The 14,615-nt window shown below is 48.0% G+C and overlaps 6 protein-coding genes across 6 annotated transcripts; 4 read left to right on the top strand and 2 right to left on the bottom strand.

The window, feature by feature from the left end:
• Positions 1-560: 560 nt before the first annotated feature.
• Positions 561-1,744, bottom strand: GGS22DRAFT_108405 (uncharacterized protein). Its single transcript, XM_047957872.1, has 2 exons — positions 1,593-1,744; positions 561-1,529 (listed from the first exon to the last, which is right to left on the bottom strand). The coding sequence occupies exon 2, from the start codon at positions 1,492-1,494 to the stop codon at positions 646-648; it is 849 nt and encodes a 282-aa protein (XP_047821210.1). The 5' UTR covers positions 1,495-1,529; positions 1,593-1,744; the 3' UTR covers positions 561-645.
• Positions 1,745-3,452: 1,708 nt separating this feature from the next.
• GGS22DRAFT_108416 (glycoside hydrolase family 16 protein) lies at positions 3,453-5,291 on the top strand. Its single transcript, XM_047957873.1, has 2 exons — positions 3,453-4,805; positions 4,864-5,291. Exons 1-2 carry the CDS (start codon positions 3,949-3,951, stop codon positions 5,168-5,170), a joined length of 1,164 nt encoding a protein of 387 aa, XP_047821211.1. The 5' UTR covers positions 3,453-3,948; the 3' UTR covers positions 5,171-5,291.
• A 1,203-nt stretch (positions 5,292-6,494) lies between these two features.
• On the top strand, positions 6,495-7,572 carry GGS22DRAFT_108433 (carbohydrate esterase family 5 protein). The gene is made up of 3 exons (XM_047957874.1): positions 6,495-6,781; positions 6,850-7,154; positions 7,268-7,572. Exons 1-3 carry the CDS (start codon positions 6,580-6,582, stop codon positions 7,445-7,447), a joined length of 687 nt encoding a protein of 228 aa, XP_047821212.1. The 5' UTR covers positions 6,495-6,579; the 3' UTR covers positions 7,448-7,572.
• Positions 7,573-7,594: 22 nt separating this feature from the next.
• On the bottom strand, positions 7,595-9,147 carry GGS22DRAFT_108436 (pyruvate dehydrogenase protein x component). The gene is made up of 2 exons (XM_047957875.1): positions 8,960-9,147; positions 7,595-8,896 (listed from the first exon to the last, which is right to left on the bottom strand). The coding sequence occupies exons 1-2, from the start codon at positions 9,036-9,038 to the stop codon at positions 7,698-7,700; spliced, it is 1,278 nt and encodes a 425-aa protein (XP_047821213.1). The 5' UTR covers positions 9,039-9,147; the 3' UTR covers positions 7,595-7,697.
• Positions 9,148-9,330: 183 nt separating this feature from the next.
• Positions 9,331-10,842, top strand: GGS22DRAFT_156910 (uncharacterized protein). Its single transcript, XM_047960439.1, has one exon. The coding sequence runs from the start codon at positions 9,483-9,485 to the stop codon at positions 10,455-10,457; it is 975 nt and encodes a 324-aa protein (XP_047821214.1). The 5' UTR covers positions 9,331-9,482; the 3' UTR covers positions 10,458-10,842.
• GGS22DRAFT_108444 (uncharacterized protein) lies at positions 10,691-12,115 on the top strand. The gene is made up of 4 exons (XM_047957876.1): positions 10,691-10,965; positions 11,040-11,209; positions 11,343-11,468; positions 11,547-12,115. The coding sequence occupies exons 1-4, from the start codon at positions 10,923-10,925 to the stop codon at positions 11,880-11,882; spliced, it is 675 nt and encodes a 224-aa protein (XP_047821215.1). The 5' UTR covers positions 10,691-10,922; the 3' UTR covers positions 11,883-12,115.
• The last annotated feature ends 2,500 nt before the right edge of the window (positions 12,116-14,615 follow it).

Below are 14,615 nucleotides of genomic sequence, written 5' to 3' on the forward strand. Positions count from 1 at the left end.
TTTATGTGTGAATATATTGTGTCAGCCAGACTTTGCAAAACTCTAGATCTTGATATGTGTGGTTTCTTGTTGTGATATACCCTATCTAAGCGAACTCGGTGAGGTCCAGTTCTGAACCTAGATCATCCCGTAGACCGAACGGGAGCGTTCATTCATTAACTCGGCATCAGGATACATCGTACGGTATCTATAGATCAAGACGGACCGGACAGCCCTCAATACTCGAAATAGCGACGGAAGTGGCTCCTAACAAATAGGATAACCCGCGACGAACCAGCCACACACAATCAATCCCATACCAAAATATTTTTAAGAAGCGATTTATCATTTGGGGTATATAATCCGAGCGAAATGCAACGTAAGAACGAGTTTGATCTAGGCAGGCTCCGTCCAAGCTCACCTAGGATGAGACTTCTAGAACAAGCCGAGCCAACGTCTCCAGGAAAATGCAATGCATCCATGCTTTCATATGCCATCTACCTTCCGTCTTCCCCTGTACGCGAACCGCAACCAACGCCGTTTACTCGATGCACAATGCAGCCCTCCGCCCCTTCAATCCGGTCTACCGGTTTCCCCTCTTCCATCAAACACGTGGTCCTACTGCCAGCGAAGGTAGGTACCCAGGCATGTAGTGACTAGGTTATGCTAGTCTCTCAACCACGCCCGCCGCTTCTCCTCCTTCTTCGCTCGACGCTTCTCCTTGAACTGCTTGAGCTCGGCCTTCGTCGGCTTCTTGCCCGACCGCTCTGCCTTCAAGCTGCGGCCGTCGTGCGAATTAGCCGCGGCGTCGACGTCGAAGAAGGCGTTCATCTGCCGCCGCGACTTCGCCTCGTCGTTATACCGTTCCGTGGTCTGCTCCGCGGCCTGCCAGCCACCCGTGAACCGATTGAATGTGCCCATAGACGCGTACGCCGCCGACGGGTCTACCGCGACTGCATCTTGATCGGATTTCTTCTCGTCTGTCTGCGCGTACCACGCATTCGGGTCGTAGTCGCCGTGTATGGCAGGGTTGTAGCCTCCAGCGGGTGGTTTCTCGTTTTTCGGAGGTTCGGGGGCGCTGGAGGCGGTGATTTCCGATTGCGCTGTCGAGGCTTCTGTTGCTAATCGGGGATTTTCCCAAGTAGTCTGGTTGGTATATCTGTTGTGAAAAAAGTATGCTTGGCTTGTCGCATCCCAATGGAAGTCCCAGCCGTCATCCTCGGTCGCTGGTGGTGGTTCGTTGGGTAGCGGTGGAGCGCTAGACTCGGCAGCTGCAGAGTCAGCAGATGGGATAGGCGAAGCCTCGCCGGATTCTTGCGATTGAGATGATTGAGAAGATTTCGGAGATTCTAGCGCAGCGCTATTTGTCTTGTCCAGAGACTTGTGCTCGACGGATTTCTCCTGATTGACATCTTGAGACTTCGGTTCAGCATCAACCGACAGGGATTCGTCGCGATCCTTGGGCTGATCGGCAGCCACATCGGACGAACTAGGTGACGTAGGCTGCGCCGACATGTTTTGCGACCAGAATAAATATTCGGAGCCTTTGTCTATTAAGAAATGTTATTAGGAATCGCTACGGCTGAGTCGATAAATGGGAGTCGAAAGGATACATTTTGGCTGGAGAGTCACGTCACGGCTAATTCGGCTTTATAAGGGGGTTACCGTCAATTGAATCGATTCTGAGACGAAGCCAAGTCTGAATTGTAATAGTAACGATGCATCATAAAGCTCCTTACCAGCTGATGCGAGTTCTCTTTCCGGAATTCTGTTATCGGTTATCGGAACGGCAAATAATCGGACAATTTGTTGTCTTCTTCTGGAAGGTTGGGACGAACAAATGTATCTAAGTACCTAAGTACCTTCCTTTGTCTACTCCGGATTTATGTTCATCCAAGGACCAAAGGATATCCCGGCTTTCACGTGCACAGACACCTGGCATGATCAGCGATCTACAGATCCGTCCCGGTGTTCGTGCTAAACTGGCTATGAAAAAGTAAAGTGTTACGTTCGGAAGTTTAGGTAGTAACAAGTCATCACTCACTATTGAGAAACTTGTAGCAATATTTCCAATATTACGTTGAGGTGCTTACTAGGTACCAGTATAATCGATGTCTCTAATCAAAAAGACTTAATGGGTTAATTATTGCTCTATTATGTCATCGGATATTTTAACGTTTCGCATGAGCTGATAATTTATGTAAGGATCGATGCGTGGGCATTCTAACCTCTCGTAGCCCTAACCTTAAGCATTCTATATTTACCTAGGTATGATATATGACAGCTGGAACCTTGAATCGAGTTTGACCCAAAACCATGGCATCAATTTCAGTTTGACAACTAACCAAGCTCAGCCCGGCGCTTGAGTTCCGATCAAATGAGAATTCTAAACTTCAGCTAATTTTTTAAGTCTATCCCAGGCCATGTCTTGAAGCTAATGCAAGGGTAGGTACCTAGATCCTAGGTAGGTATTTTAAACTCCAGTGTCATTTGAAGTTTAACACATATGGAACAAGCTCATGGCTAACTTCAAACCTCTAGTCAATACGTAGCGTACTCTTATTTCAACCCAAGCAATCAATACATATGCATTCTCCATGCATCCATATGTTTTTATTCTTTTTACTTCCCATCTTCTCGTCTTCCACGAGCGGGCATAAGCGAAGAGCTATGGAACGCCACGACACCTAGAAGTCACTAGTCAATTTATCTCATTCGTCCATTCGCTGACCATAATGTGGCTTAAGATGGCGGTTCATTAATCCCGCTGTTGTACGACATGCATATATTGGCCCTCACATAAACGAGTTAGGCCTCCCGTTCCACTTTTGTACCTACTCGAAGCCCTCCAGAGGCTCTTGGCTCTCTTTTTCACAATAATAAATCCTCTTGAGCATGTTGCCAAGCGAGCACGCCACAACTGTCGGCCGAATGCTACTTTAAGGAACCGTAGGTAAGCGTTGTCTGTGGATATCATGGATATCGTGGGTAGCTCACCGCGATGCAACTGATACCTCACGATACTACCTGAACACCAGGTAAAGCTGTATCGTCGCACGCCGGCCGCTGTCAGATATCTCCTATTCCCTGCCCCCTGTTTTCTATATTATTTGTGATCCTCCGATCCAGTCATTCTGTAAGGGTTTCGCGGACATCAAAGTTGACTTCACTCGAAGCCTAATATGAACACATAGTTTCACTTCCCAGTTTAGTAACTCAAGTGCTCTTCTCTATCTCTAGGGAGACTATGGGCGTAATACCTAGTGGCTCCTTGTTTCTTACGGAGGCCCAAGAGTCTGAATTCAAAATAATAATATAACAACTTTCTCTCCAACAACATGCCACAGCGTCGCATTCGTACTATTTACCCACGGAGGAACCTAGCGGTTATTATCTAGACACACATAGGCTAGAATATAGCTAGCCTGGTGAACCTCGAGTTTTCAGATGTGCATTGATAGCATATGCTGCTGATCCAGCATTCCTTTCCTCATTTAGCCCTACTACCTTAGACCATACTCACATCATTGATCATAGCACCGCTTTCCCGGGTTCCTCTTCCGCAGCCAGTCGTAATCACAACCTTTTATTCGGCCCTGCATACATATCTCAAACTCCTGGATGATCTTATCCTTGTGTCCGTGTCACTCTGGGCGCGTCTCTTTCTCTGGGGGAGATACCTATAGTCCAGTCGATACATAATTTGTGTCTCTGTCCCCTTTCTCCTTCAGCCCGATTTTTTCGCTTCCAGGTCTTCCTTCGCCATTGGGTCGGTTCTGCCATGTTTTTCTCAGATATACGAGATCTCAACCACACGTGATCATCACTACCGGACCACCCTTTCCAAATCGAACCTAGCTCCTTTGAAGTCGGCGCATACACACGCATATAATATTGGGCATCTTAGTTTTCAGTAGTGGAATAGGTTGAGGTTGGACCGTACGAAAACCAGGGATAAGAGACGCCGGGATGGTTCACCTACGGCTCCTTCGACCACTCGTGGTCGTTTCCAGTTTAGTTCCGTTAGCCTTGGCCGATTACCCTGAGGTTAACAGCGATCAGTGTAACTGCTATCTCACCAACGGAAGTAGCGGCCACTACTTTACAACTCACAAATTCTTCGATTTCCGAGACAAGTCAGATGTCGCCGGAGTGCCAGCTCTCATTCCTGACCCCGAGGAGAGCGGTGAATCGGGGGTGTCCAGCGAGTACTTTTCTTCCGACGAGTGGTCAGACTATTGGACATTACAAAGTTGGAATAACTCTGCCTCATTAAGAAGCAACGAGAGCGATTCTTCTGTATTAATGATTCATTCGCTAAACAATGTCTATATCGAGGAGAATAGGGACCCCGATGCCGATTCACAAACATTCCTAACCCTACGGACGGCTCGTCTAAGGGACTATCAGTCATCATGCGAGTTCGAGTCTGCTATTCGTGATTATCACTTCCTATCAGTAAGAATGTACGCAAGAACGTTAGGCGCGCCGGGTGCCGTGACAGCAATGTTCACATATAAGGATCCGAGCGGCGATGCAACACTGGCTACGGTACAGGAATCCGATCTAGAAATCAGGACAGTCGACCCACCTGATCACATTCAATATACAAACCAGCCCTCGTATAGTTCGATGGGCCTCAGTGTTCAGGATGCCACCCGCAATGTCACTATCCCGAATAAAAGAGACTGGACGAATTGGGCGGCGTATCGAATGGATTGGACCCCGGATGACACGACTTGGTACATAGATGGTGATCAAGTAGCCTCCATCTCCTTCCAGACGCCCCGTGATCCTAGCATGGTCATATTTAACGCGTGGTCAGAGTAAGTTTTTACTCTTGAAACTTGATATGCAAAGAAACTAGCTGCTAACGTAACACAGCGGCGGATCTTGGACTGGCAACATGAGTGTAGGGACGGAAGCCCGTCTCCAGGTCCAATGGATCGAACTCGTCTATAATACGACCGGCGAGGCTCCGCATAAGCGCGATCTGAACGACATGCCGGGATATTTCGAAAAGAGAGGTGATGATTCCTGCGCCAACATCTGTAGTATCGACCAGACGACGAAGACAGGAACCGTGGTTTTGTTGCAAGGTGGCGCGTCAAGAATGCTAGGCCAGGACGGAGTTTTCGGCGGAATTTGCTTTTGGGTTTCTATTTTAGCTATGGCGTTGGCCTTTTGGTAAATGGCGGCTAGCCTCGGAGTCTTTTAAAAGTAGCAGAACTTGGGCCTATCGATTTTGATACCCTAGATGCCCATTCTCTTGAACCTAGAGTTGTAATAAGTTGTTAGTTAATATCAGAATGTATATTCCTTTTAATATCACTTCAACCAGTTGTTGCCCATATCCCTGTGAGCTATAGCATGCTAGGTACCTAGTCTCGTGGCATACATAGCAGCTCCAGCGAGGTAAGCTCGATAAACAATCACAACTCCATCGCATGCTCTAACTCTTCTCCTAAGCTCAAGCAACACATAAGGTACGGGGATGTGAAAGCTTGTTCCGAGGAAGCAATGAGAAATCGTGTGGTTCCAGACGTCGGCTTCCTAAATCCGGGGCGCAGCGTGAAGACGCCACGACGTAGAGCGGTACCGGACAGCATGAACTAGGTGGACGATGGCAATGCAATGCAACATGTACGAAGGAACTATTGTTTACAATTAGAACTTGGTAAATTATGTAATGAACATGAAGTTTTGAGGGTATACCGGTTATGAAAATCGACGGTTACACGGCATTTCAGCTTCGGTGTGCTGGTCCTGCTGGACTAGATAAGTCAGGTCATTTCCTATATGGGTTAGCGGAGCGGTAACGAATACTTGTGATTGGCCATGCCAGCCACGCCGGGCGGGAACGGAGCATCGTGTCCAACCGGACATGCAGAATCAGAAGGAAGGCGCTGGTGATGAATTTTCTTGACGTCAGATTACGCCCTGGCGTTTCTGTCTAGGAAATACCTAACGGAAGAGGCGCTGTAGCCAGTACCTACCTGTAGCTATCCACCGGATCTTAGGCTAGGCCTTGGCAAGTTCAAGCAAGAGCCTTATTCGTTCCTGTTGTATTATTGCGTTATGTGAATACAGCAATATCCCATATTGTATTTCAGAATACTAAGTATTCCATCACAATTAGAAAACTTGGCCTCGTCAACAATATTGCGTTAGTGAAATACCAATATATTACAGATCTAAATCTCTTGCAATACTTCCTACCATATGTATAGCAGGGGTTCTGTTACATCTAGATTGACGTTGCAGCTGTAATGTCATGCATACCAGACCCCTGCCCTCGAGGTCAAAGACCACACCTGCCTCCGAACATTGCCTATTCCGTCCACGACGATGCCTCGTTTCAGATCGCCACAGGGTTGTCAACCTTGTTTCCAGCTCCGCAGCCCCGGATGCGAGGTTGACATCCGGGTAAAAAGCTAGTCTACCGTGGCCAAAAGAGCTCCTCAACCTCCTTAACTACCCATGAGAAGGTATGGGTATATAAACGATCAGCAACATATCGTCTTGCCTAGGGGCTCCTAGATATCCTATTCCAACGGCCCGAATCGAAGCATTGGCATCTCCGCAACAAAGATCAGCAAAATGAAGGTCTCAACACCCCTCCTCTTCGCCTCAGGCGTCCTCGCAGCCCCGTCGGGAGACCTAGAAACCCGCCAGTCCTGCGCCAAGGTCCACGTCTTCGGCGCGCGCGAATCGACCGTTCCACAGGGCTACGGCTCATCGCAGGCCATGATCCAGTTAATCCAAGGGGCGTACTCAGGCACGACATCCGAAGCCATCGTGTGTAAGTCAAGAATCTTTCACACCTACCTACCCAACATAGCGCACGCTAACCAGCACCACCAACCCCAGACCCCGCAGCAGGCGGCAACGCCTACGGCTCCTCAGTAACAGCCGGCATCAGCGCCGTCGTGAACCAAGTCTCCGCGTACGCGAAGAAGTGTCCGGACAGCGCGATCGTGATGGTGGGGTACTCGCAGGGCGGACAGATCACCGACGATGCGTTCTGCGGGGGCCCGGATGGGAGTAGTATGAGCGGGAGCGCGTCGCCGTTGCCCGCGGAGGTAGGCACGCATGTGAAAGCCATTATTCTGATGGGCGACCCGCGTAATGTGCCGGGTTTGGCTTATAATGTGGGCACGGCGAAGGCTGGTGGTGTAAGTCTGCTTCCTTTCCTCTTTCTCCTTTTTTTCATACTACCTCGTCTGCTCTTCTGAAAAGGGTTTAAGGATGTGGACGATGAGAGACTATGCTGACCTGGCCTAAATAGTTCGCCGCGCGCCCCTCGGGCTACACGTGCCCCGTATACGCGGACCGTATCAAGTCGTACTGCGACGCCGAAGACCCGTACTGTTCCAACGGCAACAACGCGCAGCACCACCAGCAATATGTCCAGATATACGGACAGCAGGCTTTGTCTTTCGTCAAGTCAAAGGTGGGATCCGTATAAAAAGGGGGTTTCCCGAATCGAATATCCGATCGAGAGGCCGACATGTAGTTACTATTTAGGATCCTGTATATATAATATCAAAAATAGGAGTGTGGTAAAAAGTTATTTTGCTCATCTATATCGCGATATCCACAAGTAGAACACGTCGTGTACAATGTTTAAACAATTGCTAATAATATAGTCTATCACTGCTTCCATGTCGACATTACAGGCTCTATAGGTACAGCGTTATCCCCCCTTTCTCTTTTTCTTATAAGACAAGGCTGCCTGGATTTACCTCTAGTACGGCCTTTACTTTTTGCAGGAAAGCCTTGGCTCTAAGCTCCTCGGCCTTCGGTACGGTAAGACTAAGCGTGCTAAAGCTACCGGTAACCTTGGGAGAAGAGCTTATCCTCGGCGCTTTTGGTGTGGGCTTCGCCGGGCCTGCAAGGAAATCGATTATGTCGACCTTGGATTTCGGCTTGGGAGCAACGCCGGTGAAAGACGGTGATGGCACGGCAGTCATTTGTGGGATGTAATGACCCCGAGAACCTTTCAGTGTAACATTTTTCAGCCCTAAGACCTCGTTGAAGAGCTCATCAGCAGTCGGCTTGTAGTTTGCTGCTAATGGTAGGTTGTCATTGGCTAATTCCGCAGCCCTCTCGATGAACACAGATAATGGAATAAAGGTGTCGAACGTATCTTGGACCTTTTTCTGTGCCTGGATCACCGACTTCAGGAGGATAGGTAATGATATTGTTAAGTCTTCTGGAACAGGGACCTCTAGCGCTGCAGCCTTTTCCGCCTTCTTCGGTGCCTCCTTAGGAGCAGCGATCTTGATGTTGGATAGATCGAGATGTGCGTTGTGGTCAAAACGTGCCTTAATCTCTTCCGGTCTGCTAGAAGACACGCTGCCGAGATAGGCGAGTACATCGCCCTTGAGCAATCGTCCAGCTGGACCCGTGGGCATTATCTCGCTAATAACTGACTCGTCCAACTTGTGCTCCTTTATTAGGTGCTCAACTGACGGGTAGAGAGGATATTTTTGCGGAGGTGCCTTCTGGCCAGTCTTCTTGGGTCCACTGGGTTGTTTCTCTGGTGCGCTTCCCTGAGAAGCCTTCTGCGATGAGGGTTCCTCCTTCTTAGCATCTTTCTGCGCAGGCTTCTCGTCTGCGGGGATCTCTAGTGTGCTAAGATCGTCTCCTGGCTCGGCAACGACACCGATCCGAACGCCAACTTGAACATTTTTGCTCCCGTCGCCCTGCATTATTTTAAATAAAACACCATCGTCTTGCGCCTCAACATCCATAGTCGCCTTGTCGGTTTCGATCTCGAGCAGGACATCTCCGGCGGAGAACGAGTCTCCTTCTTTAATTTTCCAGCTTGCGATATTGCCTTCCGTCATGGTTGGCGATAGGGCAGGCATGGTAAAGTTTTGCGCCGCGAACGAAGCAGCGGATGTGCGAAAACCTGAAGTCCCAACATTAGCCAAGCCAGACCTGGTTGAATTTCAAGAATAAAATAGCAAAATACCTCGAGTTGTGGCATCTTGGGCAGCCCGTCGGCTTACGAGCCGTGTGGATAGACGGGTGGCTGTCGCGAAAGATGCCATTGTTCGCTTTCGGAGTAGAAAAGTGAAGCTCAATTGAGCTTTTTTCTCTCGTTAAGGTTCGATCCCTCAATTCGGAGCTTATGAATAATTACAACGGTCAAGCTTGTTGGGGATTCTCCGGTCTCAACCGAATAATCAATTTCCATCGGAAATAGAAGGGACGCTGTAAAGTTTTACCGTTTCCAGCTCCGACAACTGCCCGGACTTCCAGGGCGGCTGGGCAGTTACAAGGGTCACAATTCTTATTTAATGGGTCTCGAAAATACCCACCTTCCCACGATACACTATCGATAAGAACTCCACCAAAGCTCTATCAATTTATTTTAAGTCTACTCCAGTTGTGGACCCGATACATGATTCTATACTTTGAAGACCATGATCTCGTAACTATTCATTTTACCAGGCCAATTGGCTAGTGTTTTACATTTGAGCTTGTAGGATATAATGTCGACACTAACTCCAATATGTCGAGGCTGTTCGCGCCCTATATTGTTGCTTCGAAACTCCTTGCAATCTATCAAACCATATAATCAAACAACCCGAGTCCCGCAATGGCTACAGCCAAATTGCGCTCGAATAAGCCGTCGATCGTACGCGATGAAAGTCCCGCCGCCGTATAAAGCGACTGTCGGTAAAATCCCACCCAAGTCCACGAAGTTGAAATCAGGGCAGGAAACCGCCAAGACTCTTCCCCAGCCTATCCGCTCTGAGAAACCGACCGTTGTGTCGCATCCAGTAGTTCCACAGTTGGGCTTTGCGAAAGGGCTCGCGAACAACCCTAAGCCAACGACATTATACGAAGCAGCGTCTCAGAGGATGTTCTTATTCTCTAGCTACTTGGCCGGTTTTAGTTGCTTACTAGGTGCTGCCACCAATATCATAGTGAACGTGTATAATATTCCGGAAGGAATGCACTTTCTCATGCCTGTCGCATTTGGTGCGGTGGGGATAATAATGGCCATCATAGGCACCAGGTTCGCCTTGATTCCAGCAGGTGTCGTACGGTATATCAAAGTGCTGCCAGCCCAATCCATCAAGAGCTCGAACCCGGCTATGAAATCAACTCCAGTGTCAAGCCTACCTGTCCGGCTCGAGATCGAAGTACGTCGTAGCTTGCCTTTCATGTACCGACGCTTCGAAGTCGACCCTAAAGACGTCGTTATGGTCGCGCCCATGTATTACATGGCAGCACATGATCAACCGGACCAATCTCTTCTACCCCGTGACGGCCTGTTCAAAAATATCCGTCGCGGGATAACGGGTGAGGGTCTCGCGCCTATCATGATTAACGATGTCAAGTATAAGTTGGATATCACATCGGCCTACGTGCTGGATGAAGGGCGAGCTTTAGACAGGATCGTAAGAATCGAGAAGACTCCCGCAGTAGAGCGCCTACTTGCTCAGAAGAAGAGTCCCTGAATTACCCTGTTATATGATATGAGATTCAATGGCTGGCCTTGCGCTCTTTAAGGTACAGCACAACATTACAGATCAGCAAGCTTCGAAGCAGAATCCCTATCATCTTCTCCATCCACGTGGAGAGGCAATCTTCGGCATATCTAAGCGACTGGAAATTTTATCCTACGGCAGCATTAAGCGCCAAGAGGACTTATACTCCTGAAGTTATCTTGTCTTGTTTGGTGGTTACTGGAATCCTCAGATCCAAAATAGGCAAGAGAAGAGCCAGGTCGGATGATTCCGGACTGAAGATCGGGGGAAATCGAATCGAGCGAATTATATCCCTATAGAGACGATTCTTGCGAAATAAAATCTCACATAGGTTTAATTGTATATAGCCGTGAGGCACCATATATATATGAATACTATATATTTATCATATTTCATCTTTCTTTTCTAAATCTAGGGAAAGTTACGGCTCATAAGATGAAGGTGCTAATTTTAGGAATGCCTCGCACAGGCACCCAATGTGTGTTCATCCATTGACCCTTGATCCCTCACGAAAAGAGACATACGAGCTTACACCTAATTATATCTATAAAGCCCTCGCGGATGCGCTTGGACGACTAGGAATCGCGCCTGTGTATCACATGCGCGAGGTGGGCAAGAACAAGCACCAAACCCTCTGGATCGATGCTCTGGACTCCAAGTTTGAGGGTAAAGGAGAGTCTTTCAATCGCGAAAAGTTCGATCGGATCCTTGGGCCTTACGAGGTACGCCTTCCGATGCTTCAACTCGGTCTAAAACTGTATATTATCTATTCTATGTATACCTACCAGAGAATCCCTCAACTGGATTAAATCGTTTGGTTTGTAAAATAGCTTCTCACAGAGTTCATATCTCTAGGCCCTAGCCGACTACCCAGCAGCAATCTTCCCAGAGGAGCTCATGGCTGCGTACCCAGAGGCATCCGTCATCCTCTCAGTACGGCGCTCAGAGGATCAATGGCTGGCTTCGATGGAATTAACACTCGTATGTGATGGCGAAATTTCCCTTTACCACCTCGTCCTCACTACTAATACTAGGAACTAACCCTAAATCTCCACCCAGTGGCACGCCCACACCCACGCTCCTTCCCCTAACCCTTCCCCCATGGCCCCTTTATCTGAGAAATATCACCGCCACTGCTGGAACAACGATCTCCCCGCTTTCGGACGTGCCGCTTACCGCGCCCACAACGAGCTTGTGCGCCGGCTAGTCAGTGATCAGGGACGGCGGTACCTCGAGTACACTCCTGGGGATGGGTGGGCGCCGCTTTGCGCATTTTTGGGCGTGGAAGAGGGGATGGTGCCTGGAGCCGAGGAACCGTTCCCGAGAAGCGATGATTGGATCGAGTACAAGAGGGAGGTGATGAAAGAGCAGGGGGGAGAGAGGAAGGGGGGCTAAGAGAGTGATTACTATACAATAAAAAATTTCTGGCAGTGTAAAAGCTAATCTCTAAGTGCTCGACGGCGGTGTTTCAGTTCTGTAGGACGACTCAGGAGCTTAAGGGGGTACTCTAGCTCTCTGATGAAAGGCTTAGGTGAGTAGGAAGGAATATGGATGACTCGACATAATCCGACTTCGGTTTATCTATTTTTTTATATCATAGGATACTATGTAGTATACGAAAAGCAAACCACAACATGATTGGGTCGAGTTATTTCACATGGCATTCTAGAATTAGCTCAGTAAATATTTTACAGTATCCTAATGACTTACGACCTCCTGAGATAAATTCAGAGTATAGTTTCAATAATGAATCTAGCCTCAAATCGAATATATACTAAAATTAATCTCCAAGATATTATTGTGATGGAACTGCCATGGGAGCGGTCGTTCTAGACTACCAAGCTCTTCATTAACTGGAGATAGTACCTACTGCTATTCTAGCAAGTTCCCAATTTTTCATTTCAAACTATTCCGTGTTATCATTATAGACTCATATCAAGCCTCTTAATATGCAGCAATAAATATGTACTTTATCTAATACATGACTACACCATCCACATCAGCTAAGACCCTGAATCGCCATCCCTCCTGCATGGCTCCCGCAGGATTAGTCAGGGTCAGCGTGAACGGGAAAACGGCATCATGTGCATCTAAGCTTAGAAGACGGCCGACCACCCATAAATATTTATGATAGATAACTATTACCTAGTCAGCATCGAAACAAGATATTTTTCGGCCGGAGAAAAAAACTTCGAGATAAGAGCTCTCCGATCTAGAATCCCGCTGTCACTGGATAAAGAGGCTAACAAACAGCTTTTTCTAGCAAACAGGTCTAAATTAAACCGAACGAGCGCTTAGCTTTAGATTACATTGCTAGGTAAATGAACGGTGGCTGTCTGGCGTATCCGCCACCTTGGGTATTTCAATATATTTTTTACTAGTACCTGACTAGGGGGATGCTTTTTTCTGGATATGCGCTTGAGGCTGGCTGCTAACGGCTCCCGTCGGCGCGGTCTAGTGTGGTAGGTAAGGATAGCTATAAGTAGAGAGACGGGCTATGCAAGCCATCTAGACTCATATCCATAATTCCAAGCCCATGGGAAGTCCGAATTACTAAGATAACGATCAAGGCCACGAAACACCTCAGAATGTGGCAGATACACGAGAGCGCGCAACAAAGCTTCTCGAACCTGCTCGATTCCGCATCACGGAAACTCGGCATCTACGCCTGGGCGACGGATAGTAGCACGAGGGGATAAGATTTCCCAGTCGGTTCGTGGCGTTCGGCAGCCAGGCAACGAGCAGAAAAGCCTCATCAGATCCCGGGCATTAGATAACGGTTGGATTACTCCGTAACACAAAGTGTTTGCATACGTCCGGTTTCAGAAGTAACTAACACCGCGGAATATCTGAAAAACTACTCGACAAGCTGCCCAATCTCAAGCAAACATTAATCGCCCGACATTTAGGATGATGACGCCGGTTGAGCCCAAAAAATAACCTTGAAAGACACGTGTATGCAGAGCCGCTGCGGGACATCGTGATGGTATCCAAATTGTCTGAAATGACAAGTATCTGGGGTAGCACGCAAAGTCAGCGACACCCCGTCAAATACATGTTCCTATACATAGACACTCGTGATACTTGGAATTTAGTAGCATTCTAGACACAGATAATTATATCCAATTATCTGGTACCACTTCACACTCAAAATTCTTCTTGTGATAAACAGATTGCCGATAACATTTATGGATCTTTGCCCCAGAGGAATGGTACGAAGATCACGCGACAGCATCGAGCATTGAATCCATATGAGTGAAAAGGGGAATACCAAAATGGGCTGATACGCCCAGAGAAATTCCAAATTAAGGCGTTTTGATAAGTTGCCAACTCACATATCGCCGTTGACCGGACCTGCCACTACCTCCTTGGTGCTTATAAGGCGGCAACCTACATCAAAAGCCGACCGTTCTGGCGTAATTTTAGGAGTCGTAGAACGGAGGCCTTTCTCGGTAACTTGCCGACGACAGCCTGTTGCGGATTGTCCGACGGACCCAGGGCGCCACACTTCGGCGTGTAACAAGTGAAATTTTTTTGATAGATTTGACTGTTCGACGTGAAGTCTTCGAGATGACCATGTCATCAGGACATTTACCCTCACGGCTGAACGTTCAAGTTGAACCTCAGCATACAAATATTAAGGCCGTATAATCCAATTGGGTCAAATTTTCAACTCTGACCTACCTGAATAGCCCTAGGATGAAGTATTGCCTCTGATTGTAGAGCTCTAGACGAAAATTGAAACAAACTGGATCGAAATAAAGGATACAGCCTAGACTTCTTGGCGCCTAAGAGAGTAGTCGAGGTCGGCACAAGCACCATGCTGTATAACAACCGGCCATGATCGAAAGTTGTGTGTTTCGTAGCACAGCATATCTTCTGTGTTGCTGGCGCTGGCGACTGAGGAGGTGAGGTGAGGTCCAAGGCTGCCAAACATATCCATCAATGCGGTCAGCCGCGCATGTAATGTTCGTTATGAGTGGTCAGATGATTCCCCCACGCGATCGAAGTTGAGATCCAAGTGGTGATCCTTGTCGCCCCTCATTTTTGGCATTGCCTTTGCGGCCTGCCTCATTAGCCGATATGTATGTACGAAGGGATTAGGGATTGGACCGACTATCGCCTATC

The sequence above is a fragment of the Annulohypoxylon maeteangense genome, assembly GCF_022496945.1.
Source record: "Annulohypoxylon maeteangense strain CBS 123835 unplaced genomic scaffold GGS22scaffold_4, whole genome shotgun sequence".
Classification (NCBI taxonomy): Eukaryota; Fungi; Ascomycota; class Sordariomycetes; order Xylariales; family Hypoxylaceae; genus Annulohypoxylon; species Annulohypoxylon maeteangense.